We start from the raw sequence: 22,652 nt of genomic DNA on the forward strand, positions 1-22,652 counted from the left end.
ACCCCCGGCGGCTGCTCCCCGGCCGCAGGCGGGCGGTCTCCCGGCCTGGCAGGCACCGCCCGCCGGCACCGGCCTCAGCCTGAAGGAAAGAGCCAGGCGCGGCGCGGCGGCCGGTGCCGGCGGACGCCGCTGCCTCCCTCCATCCTCCCGCTCCCACCCGCGGCCCGGCGGCGGGACGGGACACGCCGCCCGGCTCGGCTCGGCTCTGCTCCCGCCCCTGCCTGCCTGCCGGGCGGGCGGGCTGCCGGGCTGCCTCGCCTCGCCTCCCCCGCTCCCCCCACCCCCTCCCGCCGCCGGCCCCCCGCCTCCCCCACCCTCACCTCAGCCGCCCCCCTCTGTCTGGCTCCCCCCGCTCTGTCTGGCGGCCCCCCCCGTCCCCGCCGCGCTTCTCGCGAGAGCTGGGGATGCCGCCGCCGCCGCCGCTGCCGCCGCGGAGGGGGAGACACTCGGGGGGAGCCAGTGACGTCGGGAGTTTTCCTGAAAGTCAATAACGAGCCCGGCGGAGGCGGCGGGAGGAGCCGAGAGCGGGGCCCGGGCGGCTCCGGGGTGAGTGCGCCGGGGGGAGCCGCCGCCGCCGCCCTCCTGACCCCGCGCATCGATGCTGCGGCCGCGCTGCCCGCCCGGGCGCCTCCCTGCGTAGCGGGGCGCGCAGCTCCATGTAGCCGCCGCCGCCAGCGCCCTGGGGCCGGAGCCGCCTCCTCCCGCCCCCGCGGAGACACCGGCCGCCAGGGACCGCCGAGCCCGGCGGGGGGGACAGGGGAGGAGGCAGCGGCGCCCTCCCTCCCCTTCTCCCCCCGGAGCCGCCGCCGCCCTCCGGCTCCGCAGCAGCGCCCGCGGCGCCGCCGCCGCCTCTGCAGGTACGGGGCGGGAGGGGCCGGGCGGCGGCGGCGGCGGCGGCGGGGCGCTTGGGCGGCGGCGCGGGAGGGGATGCGGGGCGGTGGGGAGCGCGGGGCGGGGGGCGCCCGTGGCCTAGCGCTGCCGGCGGGGCGGGAGGGGAGGGGAGGGGGGTCGCCCTCCCGGCGGCGCGGGGCTGAGGTGGGGAAGGGCGGGGCGGGGGGGAGGGGGTGTTTCGGCGGGGAGAGGTTATGTAACGGGGGGGGGGCAGGGTTAGGGCAGGGCGCGCGCCCGGGGGCGCTGCCTGCGCGGGCGCGGGGCCGGCGGTTCCCACGCGGCGGCGGCCCCTCCCCGCCGGGCGCGCGCGCCAATCCCCCCCCCCCCCCCCTCGCGTCCCCCGCCGCCGCCTCCCGCGGCCGTGCGTGCGCTGTGGGGGTCCGTGGGGCGGGATGCCGGTGCTGAGAGTAGCGAAGGTTTTATCCGCTGGGAACTTGAGCTGTGCCTGCGGGAGCGTGCGTGTGCCCGCGCCCCCGCGCTAAGAATAGCAGCGCGGCCGGCGGGCCGCTGATGGCAGCGCCGCGCTCAAGGGATGCTGCCGCGGCCGCCGGCGGCGGCTCTGGCTGCAAGTAAACAAACCGGCCGCCCCCCCCCCCCCCGGCCATCATGGAGGCCGCGGCCCACATGCAAAAGTTGACGCGCAGCCGGCCGTTCGGGGTTACCGGCCGCTTTACCGCGCGGGGGTGGGGCCGGGTCCGCCCGGAGGCCTGCCCTGGCCGTGAGGGGCGGGGGGAAACACCGAACGCCCCCGTGGGGTAGAGCCAGGGGCAGCACGGGTGTCCGCTCGCACCCCAAATGTACGGGCGTGCACCGGGGGGTGCCTGTGTGGGTACACATCCAGGAACACGGGGAATGCGTGATGCGGGTCTGTTTTGGCAGGTCAGTACAGCGCCTCTGAACAAAAAGTTGTTGGATCACACCGTTATATATTGGAGTTTAAATGCAGATGATCGTGATGTAACGAGCAGTAACAGGCTTATAGGCTGTTTGGTTGCTTCACGTGAGCTGCGCTGCTTAGTTTACTTCTGGATGGGCAGCTGAGAGGCATGGAATAGCCAGTGCTGTTTCTTTCACCTTCTCCCATGGCACATTGTTTAAAGGGTGTATGTAAAAAAAAAAAAAAAAAAAAATCTTATTTTCTTACAGCTGAAAAGGAATAAACAATTTCACTTTTGACCTTTATTCTAAATTTTTTTCTTTAATGTAATCATTAGTTGACTGGCTACTTGTATGTATCTACATCATCTCATCGTTTTTACGGAAGTGCGTCTCAGACTTGATTCACTTAGCCTCTGTTTAAGAGTTTTATTATGAAAATTATGGTATACCTGATATCTGCATTGCCAGCTTTTTTCAGTACTGAAGAAACTTACAGCAGTCTCTTCTGCTAATGCTTGTTTAGGTTTCGCTAAAACTTTCTTATTAGGCAAACATGGTTCCCCACACCTTGCATATGGAGGTCTTTATTTTTCAAGGCAAGAAGCATGCAAATAAGTAGATCTAAACTTCTGACAAATAACATTTTAAGCATGATCTCTTGTTTCTGCCAGTTTCTGTATAGGCCAGTTCTGGCTGTTCTGCACTGGAACGTGGAAAGAGTGTACATGAGATAGGGAAGGAAGCTTATTTTGACTTCTAAAGTAAGTGTACTGCTCAAGAAGATTCTGTTTGTAGGACTGTTTGGTTTTTTTGACAGCAACCTTTCAGTTGACCCCAATATCTTTAATTGGATTGGATTGCTAATTATAGGCCATGTGGATATATTTTGGTTGGATGCAACCAGTAAGTCAAGTTCAAATAAGGGCCAGAGAAAAACTGGAGAGATGAGAAGATGTCTCCCTTTCCTAGAAGGCTACACATAATATTTGAATAACTCATTTTTTCTCTCATGTAAGTGCGCGGTATGTGCGTATGCACAAGTAATATTAATAAGACTGTCTTGTTTTAGACAGTTTATTCTATGGTGTATTCCTACTTACTCTAGCTAGGTTTGAACGAATTCGGTGGTAGTGTCCTTAGTTTTGTAAATATGTTCATAGAAAGCAGTATTTCAGTGTGTTGCTCTGTTTGTTTCACGTTTTGGGGGAAGAGGATGTGTTGTTAAGCAAAATGCTGCCTTTCTACAGGAAATTGATGGGAATTCAGACAGGTACTAGTTCTTATTTTGCCCCAGTTGAAGTAGATACAGTTTTAAGGATTGGATGCTATTAATTTGCACTATAAAAGTTGACTTGTCGACACTGTAACAAATGCTTTGTGAAAGGGAAAATAGCTTGGTGGATTTTTTTAAGCTTAACCGAGAAACACTTACTAAAGCTCTGCTGTTGTTTGTAATCCAGGCTTCTGTTTGCAAGATGTTACCAGAAACCATTATCTTGACTTCCGACTACAGTTTGAAACAGCATGTGTCTGAAGTTTGTAAAACAACTAAAAGATTCTTCAGACTACTTGGATTTTGTCTAGCACTGGTTGTTTGAGTGTTCTTTCACTTTCTGGGTGCATATTTTCCCAGTTTAAAGAGACCTACTGAATAAACATTTCTGTATCCAATAAGGCTATGTCATTTGCTAAATAACTTTGAAATACTCAATTGTTTTGGAAGGTATGACACCATTACTACAATGGTTCCTGTTAAAATACATTTGAAATCTCTGTGCTGTTCTTAATATAAAGAAGATAGAGTTTCTTATAACCGTGTTTGGTTATAGTTTCATCTTGTGCTGCTAATGCAACAGGGAAGGTGGACTTGGTGACATGGTAGCCTAGCTTTCCTTCAGTTTTGCAACAGAGACCCAATATTCTTTGCCATCTTTTATGGCTTCGGCATACCACTGATTTTAATTGACACTGGAGAGTGGAAGGACGTTGAAATACACTGAGTGAAAACTTTGTTGTACCATACTTCCATTTTGATATGGATAATGCATAAATGATTTGCTTTAAAAGTAAGGCACCATACTGTAACTGTACGTTTTGTAGGTATGTTAGTTGTCTGTGTACCAAAAGCCCTCTGTTCTCTTTTTCCCAATAAACGTGCTGTTCAAAACATGCAGTACTCCCTTTGCGAACAACAGTAACAATTCAAAAAGAGGGGAATAGTTAAATGTGTCCATCCGTGATTTTCGTTTAACATTAAGACCTTGCTTTTATTTTCAGTGTTTGCATGAAATTGCCAACCCACTTAATTGTTTTAAGTACTGTCTTCTATAAGAAAAGATTGCCAGCTTAAGTGTCCTTTAAAATTATTCTAGAATATTAGATTAATTTGTGTCATCTCGGATTCTCATTGTGTTAGAATATGCCTAATAAGAATACCGTGGAGGGGGCAGGGGATACTTTCTAGCACAGCATGTACTTCAGGGAGTTTTGCATTGCTTGTGAGGAAAGGTGTGTTTTCAGTGAGAATCTCTCTTCTCAACCAGTATGTTTTCTCTTGGTTGTACGGAAGAGACTTTCCTGTTCGGCAGGGTCACCTTGGTAAAGGTGTTGCACTAGTTACTCTTCTTTGCAACAGGTTGGTGTGGTGTAGAAAAGATTATTTTCTAAAGATAAGTTACATAGTAAATGGAGTGCTGATTCAAAGTGTTTAAAACAAAATCTGTTAAAGCCAGAGAAACAAAAAACTGCTGGCAAATAATAAAACATTGAATGTGAAAGTTAACTTTTTAGTGTTTTACATAGTGTAAAAAGTAATCTTTAAAGTTTTGGTTTATATTTTCGTCTTGACTAATTGTATGAACAACATTCCGGACTACCGTATGAATAGAAGAATTTACAAATGAAACTTATTTAGGCAAACCACTAATATATACAAATAAAAAGACTTTAGAAAGTGCAAGGGTGTAGTAGTTGATCATTTGGCATTTTGTCCTTGTTCCATAGCTCTAGATCAATGTTAAGTATGGGCATTCAGGTAGTTTTGATGCATGCCATGGATTTCAAACAGATTCTTTTTGTCTTTATTATTTAAAGGTGTTGTTCAGGTGTAGTAGGAAGCTGTGGCAAAGTTAATACTTCCACAAAAAATCCCCCTGGGATTGAATATCATTGAATCTTACTGTCAAGGAGAGTAGGCATTTTCGTCTTGTGTATATGAAGGTGCTTACTTTTGGTCACTTTAAATGTTTCTTTGATTTTTTTATACTATTTGTGTCAACACTTAACTATGTTTAGATTAAATAGCTGAATATATGTTGAGTCCATCTTGACCAATCCTTTTTTTCCCCGTGTATTTCTATGTGAGTGTATAGGTGTGAGTCACACTGATCAAAAATAGCATTAAGAACAAGTTGTTGCCCTGTGGGTTGTTTTTTTTTTTTTTGTCTGTAATATCCTGTCTAAAGAACAGTAGTAATTTTTAAATTCCCTTAAGAATGCAACTGGGACCTCAATATTTCGTACGCATATCTGAATGACTTGACAGCATGATTTGTCAGACTTTGCCACGTTGTCCACGTGGTAAAGTTAGTTGAGTGCCTCCTATAGCAGGAGCAGAGATGAAGAGCCTGCTTCAGCTTCACTGAGATCAATGAAGGTCTTATCACTGCCTTCCTGTAGGTGTGGAATGGCAGTGCACAACAGTCAAAAACTTCTTGTACAGCTGATTTAGCACCACAAAATTAATACAGTATTTCTCAGTTGAGTCCCAGCAATCTTGCAAAACAATTTCTACCAACACATGTAATTTTTTTTTCCTAAGCATTTAGTGTGCTTCGGGACATATGTGATTGGTGCAGCTTGCCTTGTGAGATTTTCTTAAAATTATTCCATCCTTTTCTAAAGGTATTGATAGACTTTGAGGCTGAGAGTTAAGGTTGTATGTGAGTTTCGTGTAGTCTGGCTTTTTGTATAACATTTGCCAAAGACCTTCATCTAGTGAGCTCTGCATCTAGCCTTAGATTTGTGTAAGCAATGGTATACATTTGGAAAATACACAATTTTTGTTTAAGGTTGTAGAGAATTCCTTCTGTCCTTAGGAAATTCAGATCTCAAATTGATGAGAATAATGCTTTTTGAAAGTGAACAAGAAGATCCAAAGGTTCTAGGTTAGAAGTTGATTACGTTCTAGTCGTACTGCAGTGTCAGAATTTGACAGTTAGTAGGTTCAGCAATGTTTGATTGCTTTGTAGGAAGGAATCACAAAGCTCATTCCTATTCTTGCACGGCAATTCAGAATTCAGTTTGTTCAATATCCAGATAATAAATAAATCTTACTATAAGGGTTTAAAGAAAGCTGCTTGTTAGGCATGTCATTGAACTTTTTCCATCTTTTATATTAATAGTTTGAGAACACATTTTTATCTCAGTACTTGCCTTTTCTTGTTACTCATGGCACTTCATGTATTTCTGGTTTTTAATGTCTTCAACAGTGTGTGCTCAGTGTTTTATACACAATATGGTGTTGTGCTGCAGAAGAGTTACTGTTATACAAATAATTAAATATATGAGGTTAATGAAACTTTATTTTGTATCTCTTGAAGATGTCTTTTAAAATCTCTCATCTCAGAATGAATGGGAATTTCTAGGTTCTTTGAACTTTTGAAAATTAGATTACCTTTTTTGGAGTATTCTAGACATAGAAAACCAATTTTACTTTGTTTTAAAAATATGGAACTTGGGTTTAGTTTTGCTTGGTTGTTTGAGTCATTATTAAACTATTCTTCTAAAGGGCAAAGGAACTTTGTCTTAGAAAGGCAAGAATTAGTATTTCTACATTAATGCTCAGCAAGTTAAAGTTATTACATGTATTTTGAAGTGTTGAGTGGAATAATAACATTATCATAGTTGTGATGTTCAGCTCAGCTAATCCTTGATTGGACTTCCTTTAAGTCTCAAAACTCTCCTGAGTTCATTGTCTCAGTAACTTTTTTTTTTTGATGCATAACCTTAGTCCTCCTTCACCTTTTCTACTTTAAATGTATTCTTTGGTTAAATTTCAGACCTATACTCTAATGTGTTTTATCACTCTGCTTCTGTCTGATTTTCAGTTATTGTTTTATGTGATTGGGAGGGAAGCAAAAAGGTTTAAAGCATTTTTGTCAATAAACACAATGCAAAACAATGGATTGTTAATGTTTCATGTGGGATTCTAAAGAAACAATTTAGTTACATTTAGAAACTTCCTTTATACCTTGGTAAACAAAGGCAAGGGTGGCTTTGTTCACCTTACTTTAATTATACCTTTGTCCCTTAAAATAACTTGCTTTGTCATTATAATAGGAAGAGAAATACAGAATGATGGTTTCTTTCCTGATAAACTTTTTCAGTTGCAGAATCTAAATAAAACATCTAACTTGTATATTAATATTTCAGTGCGCCTGTAGTCTCCTAACTAGGTTTATCTGAGCATATATTAGTTATGTGCAGCTTTTTGATGTACTGAAAGTGAAAATAGAACACTGAAAATATTAAGGCACAAAGCATATGCATAAGCACGCTTTAAAAAGAGCTATTTATCTTTTCCAAAGTATGTTGTTTTTCCTTGCCACAAGGTGTAGGCAGTGCCATTTTCCTATTATCGCCCTCATTATTCCAAGTCAAGGGTTATAAAATGAAGTTGTTAGGAGTAAATTTTTGATACAAATATTTTTAAAGACATTAAGTCTTTTAGTATGAAATATAATTTAAAAATATTTGCAATGCCGATCGCGGAGATATCTTGGAATTTTTTATATTTGTTTTAAATTTTGTAAAGTATGAACATTTCTACTACTTAGAAAGTATTTAGGGGTGTCTTTAAGTGTCTTAATTGTGTGTACATAAAGATTACAATTTTATAAATTGAGGAACTATTGTCTTTTAATAATCCTGTTTTTTTGATTTCTTTGTCTTGTCAAACTAGTTCATGTTTTGGTTTGTGAGGTTGTTTTTTTTTTTTTTTTTTTTTAAATTGACTCTAATAAGTTGAACAAATACTATCTGCCTGCAGGTTTCTTTTTCTCAATCTAAGCAGTGATAGTATTTAAATCAGTCAGTCCTCCTGAGACTGTAAAAAGGGACATAATGCATTCTGCTGTGTTTGAAGTATAACCAAAAGTCCAGAACAGGTAGTTTGTAAAAGCCTGTAGAAATACTCTATACCTTTTAGATAAAGCACTCAACTGAATGTGATTCTTCCATTAGCAATATAGGCTAATTTGATTTAGTAGGTTTTGTAGCAATCTCTGTTCTGCAACAGTCTTCTGTGTAATTTTTGGTGATGTGCAATATATCCTCTAATTGTTTGACCAGACTTTTAGATAACAACTTTGGTAGGGGAAGAGGATATGCATGCATTTTCCATATAAATAAAACTTGGATCTCAGCTTCCAATCCTAAAGACAACTCTGTTTTTAGTTTAGAGCCTTATCTTTTGAATTCCTTGCTCTCTGATTGCAACCGGCACTGGAGACAGTTACAGCCTGTTTGGTTGTCTTGGAGGATTCAAACTCAGATTTTGAGAAAACCTCTTAAGAGCTTGATCTGCTACAAAAAAGGCCCCCAAAGCAGGGAAACAAATGTGTGGTGGAAGCCACTAGAGGATGACTGAGAGCTGCTTTTTTTGGTAGTGTGTTTTTTGTGTGTGCATGCACAAAATTTTTCAGTTACCTTTCTGGGAAATAAGGAGATAGAGATGATGAGATTTGGCTCTGCTTACATTGAGGACCAAAGAATCTCAGTGAGTCAGGCAAAGTGAATCAGAAAGATTCACTTGCTAACCAAATGATTATTTGTAAAAAGGGAAAATGGTAGTTCCCTTATGCATTAAGAGAATAAGGTTGGATGAATCATTAAGTTGATAATGCTACAAGAAGTTATAGGGATCGTCTCTGGAAGCACTGAAACTGATCCTGTTGGTATTCTCTCTGGTAACTTGAGTTGGTAAATGTCAGAGTATCTGTTTTTTCTCAGCTCCGAAATTGTTGAAAGTAGGAGCCTGTGTTTATGAAAGTTCTTACAACATAGACCTGAATCATACAATTTACACTGAATTTATGGGCACTGTCTTCTTTACTCAGCTGTCTCTTGTCATGGGGGAAATGGGAGGATGCCCAGATTCCAAGGGAGTGTTGTCTGTTCTTATGAATCTCAATGATTTTTCACTTACATATAGTGGTTGTTAAGTGTAGACCTGAACCACTGTTTTTAGTCCTTCTGCTTGGAAGGGATTTCTTTCATTGTCCCCATCCACCGGGTCTGTGGAGGTACCTGGCTGCTGTGATGGGCATGAGAGCCTCCTTTAATTTAAAAATACAAGTTGAGGAAAAGTTGTCTTTCTACTTGAATGGTCCATTGCTCGTTTTAATGGTTGGTCTTATAGTTCCCATATGGTAGCATCGTGAAGTGAGCTGGTTCTCTCTATTTGGTGTTATTCTTGAAGTTGAAGATGAAAACTGAAAAGGTGTTGGCTAGCTGTTACCATGGCTTGGGAAAACTGTGAGCCTCGGCAGAGGGATCTGGAACTCTGTTGCATGTAATAGTTTCTGCTTAATCTTTGTTCAGAAAGATGCCTTTGCAACCTCTACAGCTAGGAACTTAGAAGTGTACTACTAGCTCTTTAGAAGTGTGGTGAATTGTTTCATCTAACACTATAAAAGTGGCTTAATAGCTTTCCGAAGAAGAAAGGAAAAGTTTTACTATTTTTTACCAGATCCAAAAAATTACAAGTGTTTTCTTCACATGACTGACTGCGATGGAGTAAATTTTTACACCTGCACCATAAAGCATGCAGACAATAGGTTCTTGTATGTATTATGTGTATACATGACTACCTGACACTGTCTGCAGAATACACACAATATACTGTTGAAAAAGTATCTTCCAAGTTCTGTTTGATAATGTGGGGAAAAAAAGCAATCCAACCTGTTCTCCAGTTGCTGGAACATATATAAAAACAAATCAAGTTTTTCCCTATAGGAAGCAGCTGGAATGCAAAATGTCTTCAACTTCAGTTCTTACACATTTTTTCCCTATTTCTGTGGGTTCATCCTATAGCAATAAGGGAAACTGTAAAGATTACTGTATACCAGCTGCTGAAACTTGAAGTGCATTGGGAGAGCAGAGTTGATTGCTAACAAGTATTTAAAGTCTATGCCAGCTGTGCAGAATAAACATTTCTGTAGCTTTTCTTGAAATAGTTGAACTATAGATGAAATGCTATTTTCATGTAAGAGTTCTTGTTCCATATGTTTCAGGCAACTCCTTTAAGTCTATAGACAATCCTTTATTACATCTTCAGGGAAGAAGGTTTCTCTATGATGTGTTTTTCATTAAGGTCAGTTTTTGTCATGTTAAGTAATTCTCAAAAGTCTGCTCTTTTAGAGCTTTGCTGAGTGACTTTGAGAGTAAAGGAATACAGCTTTTAGAAAGCCTCAAAGGAATTTAATAAGGGATAATACTACAGATGCTTACAAATGGCTTCTTGAAAGTGTTTTGTGAACGTATAACCTTTATTTTCATTAGTCTTTTAATGCTTTGATTTATCTCCTTCAGCTCCTGATGTAATTCAGCTTGACTTTTAATTACTCATTAAGGGAGTGGTCAATGTAACCATACAACTGTTGATAATTCTGCTTAAGTTGTTCCTGGTAATATTGTGAAGCTAAACTGGAGATAATTCAGTTAGTTTTCTCACCATATTTATCTGATTTTTGTATTTTGGGGGTTTTGTTCAAAATTCAGCAAAGTAGTACGTGTGATGGGTGGGATGCAATCCTACAGACATACCATTGAGGTTGTTGGGACACTGGCTGACGTGAAAACTGGTCATAGATCAGATTTTGTTTGAGTAGTACTAACTTAATTGTAATCACTGAATAAATAGGGAGCTTTAAGCATAAAAAGTCATTTGTTAAAACTGGGTGTCTACTGAAATCGTGGACTTAATGATAGTATGTGGGCAGACAAGATTATGGCTCCTTAGTACAGAAGTTCATTTCTTACAGCTTAGTCTCTACCAATAACAATAAATTATTGCACTTCTCATAAGCACACACCAAAATTGGAAAGTACATTAAATTTACCAAAAGGATAAAACATATTGCAGCATATGCCAGCCTAAGCTAAGTACTGTGTGGTACATTGCTTCTTTTGTCTTTACAGTTGGGGAAAAAAAAAAGTCACCTGTGATCACTTCTTAAAGAATGCAATGAAAGTCTTGTAGGAAAGTCAAACTTAAGTCAGATATTTGGATACTAATGTGCTTACACTTCCTTCACAGAATAGCTGCTTTTAGGTAACAGTTGTTTGACGCTCACCTCTGGCTTTGTAAAGATTTGTGTGTTTGTAATATGAGCTGATACTGTGCTGCAATGATCCACAATGGCAAAACTGCAGCCTGCTTTCAGGTGTGTGTCTTAATCTGTCAGGATCTCTTTCCACGTGCAGCTGATAGACTTGCTTATCTCTAGTTTGAAGTGTGTGAACAAAAGTTCTGGTAATGTATGACCTGGAAAATAACTCTCACACTAGTAAGGTGAAGGATGTGGAAATGCATGTTCTGGTTATTTCTGCCATACTGACTTACATAATACAAAGTCTAAACAGCTAGAGCTAGTGAGATCAATTAACAGTAATGAAGCAGTCTCATATCCTTCCAAAACCTTGTACATAACATTTTCTTTTAACTCTTATGAAAGCTTAAACAATATTTAAGTCTTAAGGCAGGGTGCAGTTGCATAAACACAGGTGCCTGGTGTGCTTCTAGACATGACAGGGTATGATACCAATGCAAAAGGCTGTGCATCACCTGCATGGGTCTTACTCTCATATCTGCCAATGCTATGGAGATGTCTCAGAGGCACTGTATTCAATATTACTTAAACTTTGCAGTATTAATGAATTTAGCATTGTGGTTTTTACTTTTATGCAGCTGAAATACTGCATGTTTTTGAGAAAATAGTTCAGTGAAAGCAAAACTGTAAAATGGACACACTTCAGTGTTTCTGTAAAATCAGGTTGTACTGCATTTTTTGCTGCATACCCCTTGAAAAAAATACTCATACCAAGTTTTATTTTGCACAGCCCAGCATCCATACAGAAGTAGCCTTCCATCTAGCTGCTGTGTGGTGCAAATACATGTTTTTCAAATGATAAATAAGAAATAACCTGCATGCGTATAATGGTTCAGTTTTTAGCCTGTACTTGGTTAGATAAAACCAGCTTATTTCCCAGTCCTTTCTCCATTCATTTGTTGCACAGATTTCTTCTAACACAGTCATATGTGTTTCTGTCACATGTTTACATTTGTTGGTCAATCTACTAAATGGATATGTATGTGTTGTGTTTGATAGTACTAAACAGGTGTGCGAGTTCCTGTTCTGTGCTAGCACTGTGTACACACGTGCTCCTGTGTGTACAGCCTTAGAAGGGTGTTCCTCCACCATCAGAGTAATCAGTTTTCTTGGCTTCCCATACTTTTCTAGATGAGCATTATTTGAATGCTGCTCTTTAATTTTTGAAGGGTGGAGGGGAAAGGCAGTCTGCTGGCAAAAGGAAACCTCTCCTGCCCTCTGGCTTCTCTGCCTACTTGATTGGAGTGGTATTTATGTCTTCTTCACAGCTGTTAGGTACTCTGGGACGGAGGTGGTCAGAAGAGAGGGTTGTAGCTTCTGAGAGTGGCATGTCCTGTTCCAGGGCTGACTTCCTTCTGTTCCCTGCAAGCTGAGCTTTGTAGGAAAAAGAGCACTCTTGTCACTGCCTGGCTTAAAGCCTTGAGAGAATGTGCGCTCCTTCTTTTCATAAACTAAACATTGGCTTTTTTGGTTAATTTGTACTCCTAAGAAGTTGTTTTTCTGTTCGTGTACTTGCAGGTGATGCTGGTTTTAAAAACTTCTGTAAGTTAAGGATTTGTATTGGCTGTAATGAAGTTATAGTGGAAGTAGGAAGGTTATATTTCTGTAGCCTTTACTATTTTTCTTTTAATTAAAGCATTAAAAAAACCTAATTGCATGACTGGTAAACTGGTTACTACAGATTTTAACTGTTATGAGGATAACCATATCCATAATACTTAAGGCTTTGGTTTTAAGCTCCTTTACAGAACCTTTCCTTCCATTTCACTGCACTCTTGTTATGATTGATGTAGCCATAATAGAGGAACTACTTGTCTGTTGCATGGATTCTGACAAATGTGGGAATGGTTGAAGTTCCTGTGCGTTCAGGGTTGGACCTGTGAAGCAGTACCAGCACCCTTTCATTTAACAGCATCCTGTGCATTAGTATGAGAGAATTCTATTGTGTGCGTTTTATAAAAGTGCCATATGACTTAAAATTTAACACATTCTGCTTCTTTTAAGTATTACAGTGTTCAGGGAAAATGTGCTGTAAGACGAGAAACATGATTCTGTTATATGGTTAATTAAAAAAAAGGCAGATTTTTAATATGATCTCAGTCAGTGGAAGACATCAACAAAGATTTTTTTGTTGGCTGTCAAGTGAGAAAAACAGAAAAGACTTAAATTCTTTCTCTAATATTTCCTTCCAGGCTGACTCATCAGTAGAAACTGGGAAGAACTGTAGAAGAGAAGCCAAGCAGACAAGCTGATAACTCAAAGAAATACTCTTTTGAGTTGGGGGTTCAGAGTGGAGCCATCATGAGCGATGTTACCATTGTGAAGGAAGGCTGGGTTCAGAAGAGGGGTAAGTTCTACGTTTTAATGTAAAGTTCTTCTGACGTATCGTATGCTGTGTGCAGTGGTGTTACATGGTTACACATATGAGCGTTCTTGATTTATCTTCTGGTCTGCAGTGACCTAATCTGACCATATGGAATTAATGGCCATTAAGGCCTTGGTCTTGTTAATACTTAACCCTCAGCACTGCCCTTGGTTATGGGGGTAACTGACAGTGAAGAGGAAGTTGGACTCAGTAATTCCCACTTAACCTTGCTGTTGCAGCTGCTGTCACCCATGGATCAGACTAAGTAGGCTGTTGTGGCAGCTGGAAGAGGTGCACAGTAGAAGATTGCCTGGAAGCTGTTGCAGATGTGATACTTTGTGTGAAACTTCCTAGATGCCAAAAGCATTCACTGTGGCTCAGCTTGTATTACAAATGCAAGTAGTCCCCATAAAATCAACATAATACTTGCATAAAGCTCAGCATACACCTAATTACTTTGCAGACCTGGAAGCCGTATGATTAAAGAATATATTCCTAATTATAAGCCAGTCTAAAGTACGATTTTCTGTTCCATTTGAATGCCTGTAAATTCTTGAGATGTCACTTTATAACGTGTCACCATGTGATTTACAAATTTGGGAAGGTTGTTGTATGTTAAGCTTTGAATGGGAAACCTCTAGAAATATCTGGCATTTGTATAATGTAATGAACTTTGGGTGAAATCTTTCATGCTTCATGCTGCTCTGCTTTGGGTTATGGTTGCTGGACATGATTATTTCCAAAAGAACATCATCTCTCTTGCAGAGAGAAGGTGATCTGGATTATAGGGTGATTTATGCCATGAGCTTCTGTGATTTAGAAAGATTTAGACTGGAATAGTGGGAACAAAATTACCCTTTAATTTACAGAGAAATGCTTTGTTTCAATAGCAGTGTGAAGACAAAGATCATTATTAGCTTTGTTATTGCAGATTGACATTAAATGTCAAAGAAGCCAAGAGAATGAGAGAAAAAGTTTATTATTCTGTTATTATTCCTGCATAAATTGTATTTCAGGATGCATTATGGGTATTGTAGATGAAAATGGGCTAAGCTTTGTGAAGTTTAAGGCCTGCTTCCTATTTTGGAATATATACTTATTTATAACAAATTTTATGTGACAGGAAGTATTGAAAATTTTAATTTATTTTTCCTTCCCATCTTGTTGTTGTTTACTCAGTTTGGGTATCTGATTTCCTTTTTTGATTATTTCATATAAATTTCTTTCAAATGTATTAGAATGATTAGGATGATCCACATACTTTTCTTCTACATGATGTCAGTTCCTTCATGTAATATCGCTCATTATTATTACACCCTGATGTCAACTGTGTGTGAGCAGTGGATACGCATATATTGATCACTGGGGTCCAGAAAAGGACAATGTACAATGACACTCAATGTCTTACTGAATATCTGAAATTCGGAAATGTAAAGTAAAAGTTTTCCTCATGCTGTTTTACTATCTATTACTTGAAGAAAAGCCTACTGAGTTGACACTTTGATGTCAGTTTTGTTAGTAATTATTTTTTTTTCTAAGTAAAGACAATTCATGACATTTTTCCTTATTTTAATTAATTCTGAGTGAATGGTTGTTTTTTTCCTTCTGGCTATAGGTAACTGTGTAGGTTTAAGTGGGATTTTTTTTTATTAGACCTAATATTGTCCTTAATTTTCTGTGTCTGACTTATTCTGGTTGCTGTTGGATTAGAGCATTCGTTTTGTTTGTTTCTGAAAACAAAAGGAAAAGTGCAGTGGTTTTTTCCAATGTCAAGAATTCATAAGCGTTTAATTCAATGGTTATACATTTCATGTAATTACAACTTCTACCCTGACCTTGCTGTGGAGCAAGAGACTCAAAGTTGTTAAGTGCTTTTTTTGTTGTTGCCAAGAAAAAGTATCCAAACTTAATCTAAATTCTGAAAGTTGGAATATGCTTAGTAGACACTTCTTATTTTGGCAGCTAAATATTCTCTGTACAAAGAAGCGTCGTGGGATTGGGTAAAGCTGTCTTGCTTACACAAGCTATCATGCTATTACAGTTTTAAAGTGAATTCTCTCATCATCCCCACTTGACACTCATTGGCTCAGTTCACAGGGTGGTTTTGGTAGGTACAAACCAGGTTCCTCCTGGAGGAAGCTGAGCGTGGGATCTCTTCTCCAGGCGGACACCAACTGAACTCCAGCCCCAGCGATTGGTCCTTTGGACAGCCCTGAACCATGTGTGTGGTGCAACGTTCAATCTGAGGCTCCAGACTGAATTTAACTTGACATAAAACTTGTACACCCTACATGCTGGAAATGTAGCGGCCTGGGCACCAGCTGCTTCAGTTGACTGATCTGCTTCTATTATGCTAAATTACTTGGTCATGTGGATATAGTCTAGGACCTTTTAAAATTGTTCTCTTCAGCAGTCAGGAAGGTTTGTGATACAAGGAAAAGAACAAAACAATCTCTCTCTGTGATTCACAGCCCAGTCAAGGAGTATGAGGATGACTTGGAAGTACTGGGATGAAGAATGGTTTTGAGGAGCCAGCTAATGAAATAGGCCATTACAAAGGCGGGTTAAGTGAACTGAATGTAGGAATGAGAGGGGAGGACTAAAAGTTGAGTGAGGGATCTCTCTCCAAGTTGAGACTCTGACAGGGAGATGCTGGGGAAGACAGGGTCTGTTAGGGCACAGTGTTAAAATTCTTAACAGCTGTGAAACGTGCTGAGAAACTGTTTGCTTTATTATCCTTAGTGCTGTATCCATGCCAGTAATAGAGGGCTGAGGGCTATATGGTTGTAAGCTTTTAACTCTGCTGTTGAGCACTGAAGAGTCGATGCGATGCTACACCACTGGCTTCAGTGCTGTTTTTCTCTGTGCGCTTAAATGATGAACCCATTAAAGTATTACTATTTTAAAACCAGCCAGCACTCAAAGTTAAGAAATGCCAGAATTAAGTTTATTTAATTAAGGATGAGTCATACTCAGGCTTTGAGTAGTCCTTAGGAGAAGAAGTTTCAGTGTGGTGAGACTAGATGATACCGAGGAAGAGTAAGCTGTTACATGTGAATAGTCAAACAGACAGAGATGACAGGCTAGAGGTGAGAACTTTGGACAATAGAAGGCACAAAACCCAAGAGGAAGCAAAGCCTGAGAAGCTCAGTGAACCTCAGGTGCAGTCAGGTCCCGTCTCACAGATGAAAGGAGACCCTGAAGCACAGTAGCTGGGCCTGCCTGAGCAAGTAATGCAGTCCAGTGAGAGTGGATTCAGAGAATGAAATAATCGGTGATGAGGACCTGATACCTCTCTATGCTCAGTGCATTTGCGAAGTGAAGTGGGTGTTACTTTGGACTGGCTCCTGTCTGCTCCTGTGCCCCTTTGGCAGTGCTCCTGGAGTATGTCTTGTGGTTTTTACTTTCATCTGAAAGGAACCAGGTTTGTGCACTCCAGGACTGCTCCATGCAGCAAATGAAAGTGCATTAACTAGGGTGATAGGAAGGTTTGTTGCAAAAGTGCTCTCCTTATCTGAACTAAAGTACTAATGCAGATGTACCCTGTGAGACATCAGAACAAGCAGAGAGCCAGCATAGCTGTTGTCTTGGAGCGGAGTCTCTGCTCAGACAAGAGAGGAGTGGGAATGTATTTTGTATGGACAGTCCTATGGTTGTCTGTGACTCAATGTCTCAGATCTCGTGATAAGAACCTAGCATCTCATGGCCTTGTGTTCTTGTGCTGCTGCAAAGATATTCTTGCAATTCACTGGCTCAGTGTGTTTTGTTTCAGAGAGGAAAACTTTTCTTTCTTCTCTCTGTTCTCCAGTTATTCCTGTCACCAGAATAGGAGGAAAATGTATTGTCTTGCTTTATGAGTTTCCATTTTAGGTGACACCAGCATTTTTCCTTCTAATGCATACAGGTGAAAGGGAAGCGATCTTGACCAAAAATCTGAAATACAGTGATCTGAACCTTGCTGCTAATATGCAGAAGTTAAAGCACATATTTTACATTTATGCAGTTAGTGTAAGGACTCTGCAGTAATTGCTGAAATGATTTACATTTTGGATTTGCTTATAAGCACGACATTTTGCAGAGTGGTTTTTTTTTTGAGTTATTGTAAGAGTATTTTTAATTTTACTTAATGTGTTTTTACTGTATTTACTAAATTAAATTTAATGTTTTACAGGGGGATATGTTTTTAATCTAACAGTTTGGAAACAGCTGGTTTTTTATATAGATGAACATGCTTAGTATGATTAGAGCTATGTAATTACAAAAGTGGGTTTTATGCATATAATTCAGGTGGTATGTTTTTCTTTAAAGCTGGAGCTGGTTTCCTGAGTTGTAGGGTTGACCTTGTCTGTGGTCTATAATAGTGACAACAATTAGATTTAAGAATCATTAATAACTATGCTTAATTGCAACCTAATTTCTTTATATATAACCTGTGCACAAGATTTCAATTAGTTTAAACATATGAAAAGGTTTAAGAGTCTTTGTTACCATGTTATTAAAAGATCATTTGGGACAAAGGAAAAATTGACACAGATGCTAACTTTTTAAAGGACCCAGTTTTAAATTTCATGTCAACTAACTTTTTCTTTAATTGAAAGAGTAAGTTTGTTGGTTTTTTTTAATCTCAGGAGAATATACCTAATGTGTATTGCGTAACAAGATGGCTAAATCTTTATTTAAAGACAAAGCAAAATGTTGTCAGTTTAAGTCAGTGCTTCTGTTGTCATACTGCAATTACCATACCTCTGTTTGGGCTTCTGCATTCGAGTGTGTTACGTTAGATAATGCTGTTTGTCGTGGCAATCTTTACATACCTTACATGATATATTTTTACCCAAATTATATTGAATAGATAATGTATCTGACTTGCTATGGGGGTGACTTTAATACAATCTCATAATTTTTGATGTCCTCATTTTATCTCACAGCGCTCACCTGAAGTGAGAAGTATTAGTATATCAATTTTATAGAGAGGGAACTGAAGTATAAAATTGCTGTGGCTTAACCATGATAACTTAAGAAGTTTGATGTAATGAGATGGTGGTAAAAAACAGATGTCACGAAGCTTTCCTGTAATAAGATTGTCCCGTAAACAGTATATTACTGAAATACCGTAATACCATTTTTCACTCAATGTTTGTTTGTTTGTTTGGTTTTTTTTAAATACAGCTTTTTATAACATAGTATCCAGAATTGAATTACCCGAAATAGTGTTAGTATTTCTAAACTCATAGAGTTCATAGAATAAGATGTGTTTTGATCTACTGTGATGAGATTTACTCAACTGCTGGTCTGTTTTCTTTTTTGCAATTCAGGACGTGATGCAGGTATCATGGGATTTTAAGAAATAACCATGTGGAATATATTTATAGTTGTTATATCTACTATCAAGAAGAATAAATAGTGTAGTGGAATAAATCTGTTGTTCCAAATAAGAATACAATTGTTGTTTAAAGTACAAATTATTTACAGTCTTAAGGTGACATGTCTTCCCCTCCCTTCCTCCCCCCCAAATCCAGAAAAAGAACTAAGTAATGGACACTGGGTTTTACAGTTGAACCAAGACCAAACAGATGTTAATTTTGGAAATACACACTGGAAATTGAGTTCATGTGGTATGTTTATGGGGTTTTGTTTTGGTTTTGGGTTTTTTTTGGGTGGGGGCAGGAATGCCTTGATTGAAAAATTAATCTCAGAAGTTATGGTACTAATTGAGTGTTATTCACAACCTGTCAGAAATCTTGTTTGCAGATTGTCTGAATTATTTGAGTAGTTTAACACACCTCTAACAAAGACAAATTTACATAGCCTATCTTGAACATCTGCTACACAAAGTAGAAAAAATTTAAACTATTTTTTTCTAATTGTCTTAGCGAATAGTAGTTTAAGGTAAAGTCTTCATTGATGAACCACTTGAAACTAAGTAAGCCTTTCTTATAATCTTTCTACTCCAATTCTATCCAATGAAAAGAAAATACATATTACAGTAAATTTCCAATAAAATATATGTCTGTAAAAGAGACAGCTCCATGAGGACCAAAGAGAGAAAAAAACAACAGTGCAAGCTCTCTTATATAAATGTTTAGGCATCGAGATATCTAAACTAGATTTTTTTTTTTTTTAAGTTCTCAGAGATTTCTGTATCGTGCACTCAGTGTAGAAATGGATTTAGGTAAATCTGTAAGTTGCTTGGAGTCGGGGAAACCTCATGCACTTTTTTTTTTGCTTCCATATAGATAGACTCTGAGCAGAGATCTGTGTATTTAGAGGCTGTTTTCTTGCAGCTACCCCACTGGAAGAGAAGGGCCCTCTGTGCCCTTCCTCTGTCCCATTCACTTTGTAGTTGAGTACCAAGCTCTTCTTTTTGGAATAATTATAACCTTTTTAACCTTACTTTTCCCTGAAGGAAGGTCAGAATCATGTGAAAATCTTAAACTTGATGTAACTAGGGTGAGTGTGGGGTGTTCTTTTTGCTAAATAACTGTTTATTTCAGGTACTTTTTAGGTAGTAGAGAGGTGAGTGTTATTTTTGCAGCTCTCCGCCTTGGATTATTACCAGTGTCTGCAGGTAAAGGCAGTTTGATATAGTAATTGAAGCCTGAAACGCAAGGTATTTTAAACAGTCTCGGGATTTTTCTCTGCAATATCCTTGCTGAATGCCAGTTTAGATAGCTGTGCATGACTGATTAATTTTCTAATTTTTTTTAAAATTGTTTTTGTTTCAATGTAGCCGTAGTACAGCCCGTTCCCAGTTTTTAAATGGTTGTACACTTGTGATTCTGATTGGTAAAAATGATGCTCTTCTAGATGGAGCTGTATTGTAGAAGATAGTGGCTAAAATTCCATGCATGTTCTTTGATTAGATATATTAGTTCCTACTACTAATATGTCAGGTAGAAGATGCAGTAATATATTCAGAGGGAGGAAGGTATTATCCTATGTTTGTATTAATAGGGTATTATTAACGTGGAACGTTCACGGGGGTGTCAACATGTTTGACCTTGGTGCTGTTGATTTTCAGATTTTTGAAAAGAAGTCGAACAAATTCAATACCTAGACAGAATCCCTGTTTATTATCATCCTTTCAGTGGCTTGTGAGGCACGTTTCTGGTGCTCATCACCTTGGGCTTTTGGCTTCCACATGCCCTGCGTTTTATGGTAGAAAAGTGCTTTTATTATTCCTGACAACAAGAAGTTTCTTGTTACACAGGAAAATGCCCAGGCAATGGGTTTTTCGGAGTATTCTGGACACACTGGGTTGCATGTTCTTGTATGTCTGTTCCATTTCCTATGTAATGAACGCTGCCTTGTTGCTCATGTTCTGAAGGTTCTCTCCATTCATACTGGTTTCTCTTATTCATACCAGTTTGTTACCCATGAGGGCAATACTTTTAGAGAAGCAAGGTTAACATTCTCTGTTGCAGGGGTTAGGGAAGCAAGATGTTAACAATTCATTGTCCTTTTCCTGCTCGCAACTCTTTTGGCCTGGCAGTACTGCATGACCAGCAGATGTTGAAAGTATGCTGTTGGGGAAGACTCTGAGGAACTGTTTCCTAAATATGTGTTTTCTATTTAATAAAACTCCTACTTTTTGTTTTTACTTAAAGCTTAGTCATGCTGTGTAATACCTTCGGCATACTGTAAACTGTTGATAAACTAAAATTCATTTGTGTTTATGTTACTTTCACATTGAAGATGTTGTTATTGTAAGGATAACTTGCTTGAAATACCAGGGCTTTTGATGCCTCATTAAAACATCGTCTTCCCTCAATATACCTATGTGCCAGTCCAACAAATCTCCCAAGTCTTTGTGCTTTCTTTTATTTCAAAGGCAATCCATGTACCTGTTCTCACCTCAGCTAGGTCAATCAGCTTATGCCTCTGTGGGACCCACTTCTTTTATAGTACCCCTGCTGTAATTGTCAAAAACATTAATAAGGTCAACAGCTGTGACTTGAAACTAGGTCCTGAAGGAGTTTTAGGGCTGGTCTGAGAAGTCAAAGTTTTAGGGCACGAGTATCAAAGAGGCAATTGAGACTGCAAATTGAGATATCGAAAAATAAGTTTTGGGAAGAGATCAGGCTAGTGATGATTTAGGGAATGAATAGGAGGTGGAGGACAAGGGAAGAAAGTTTTATAACCACTCGAGTGCTGTCTTGGTTGCGTTCTGTTTTCTTGGAGGAACTGTAGACCCTTCATGAGCATCTCTACAATCTGTTGACAAAATTGGAGTTTTTTTCCCACCAAAACATGGAGAGAAGATGGTGGTGGTGCCTGGGATTTATTCAGCCTCCAACTTACTGAGAGCAGTTTGATTTTTCCTAAATTGCAGGCAAGACAGTGTTGCTCCAGCAGCACAGACCTTGGCTTGCACTGGGAGGGTTTGCTGAGTCTCAGGGTAGGTCTCCATTAGCACATAATACAGCACAATAGGAGTGAATCTGTCAAGAGGTGCTTAGATTTTGGTGTCCACACTATCTATGCATGTTTCCAGAGCTTTGCTTTGGACTCACTGTCATGTCTGTTCCTATGGACTGAGAGCCTCTTGGCAGTGGGAATGTATGAGGTGTGGTCACAGTGTAAGCCAAAGCTTGTAATAGTTGATATTTGGGAGATTTGCTTCAGATGCATAGTCCTTATCTATAATGTAGATACAATAAGATATAATGTACCCCCAGTCTCATTTTTTCCAGTTGTCTTCAGTACCATCTCTAACTATGTCCCAGCTAGTCTGTGTTATACTGATTACTTCCCTTGCAAATCAGGGCAGTGTTAGCTTACTTTTTACAAATCTAAGTACATTTCTTTTTAATCAGATCATTGCAACTGACATCTTGTTTACCATAAATTCTAAATTTATAGTTTGCTTTCTTACAGAGTGCTTTCTTAGAACTGGTAGGAAGATAGGAAATGGATGTGTCACATGCCAGCACACTGATAAGAAAACACCTTCTCTTTTTCAAGACAGATTCAGAAGTTCACTTTTAAAATACTGTCTGTCTTGCCTTTGGGGGTAGTCTTCCCAAAAAATATTTAATTACAATATGGTAGCATGTTAACTGTGTAAAATTAGGAAGTTCACCGTTTCATTAGTTGTTTCATTTTTATGTTGAAATTCCAAACTG

The 22,652-nt window shown here is 40.0% G+C and overlaps 1 protein-coding gene across 3 annotated transcripts in view; it reads left to right on the plus strand.

Moving 5' to 3' along the window:
• Positions 1 to 393: 393 nt before the first annotated feature.
• AKT3 (AKT serine/threonine kinase 3) overlaps positions 394 to 22,652 on the plus strand; it is a 160,610-nt gene continuing 138,351 nt past the window's right edge. Inside the window, exons 1-2 of one of the 3 annotated variants that reach the window (XM_052806475.1) lie at positions 394 to 546; positions 13,355 to 13,509. In XM_052806475.1, coding sequence (XP_052662435.1) covers positions 13,464 to 13,509 — 46 coding nt within the window. In that variant the 5' untranslated portion in view covers positions 394 to 546; positions 13,355 to 13,463. Of the gene's footprint in view, positions 858 to 13,354; positions 13,510 to 22,652 lie in introns of all 3 variants that reach the window. The other 2 variants (XM_052806476.1, XM_052806474.1) reach the window with 2 other exon arrangements.

This window comes from Harpia harpyja, chromosome 13 (assembly GCF_026419915.1).
Source record: "Harpia harpyja isolate bHarHar1 chromosome 13, bHarHar1 primary haplotype, whole genome shotgun sequence".
In the NCBI taxonomy this organism is placed as follows: Eukaryota; Metazoa; Chordata; class Aves; order Accipitriformes; family Accipitridae; genus Harpia; species Harpia harpyja.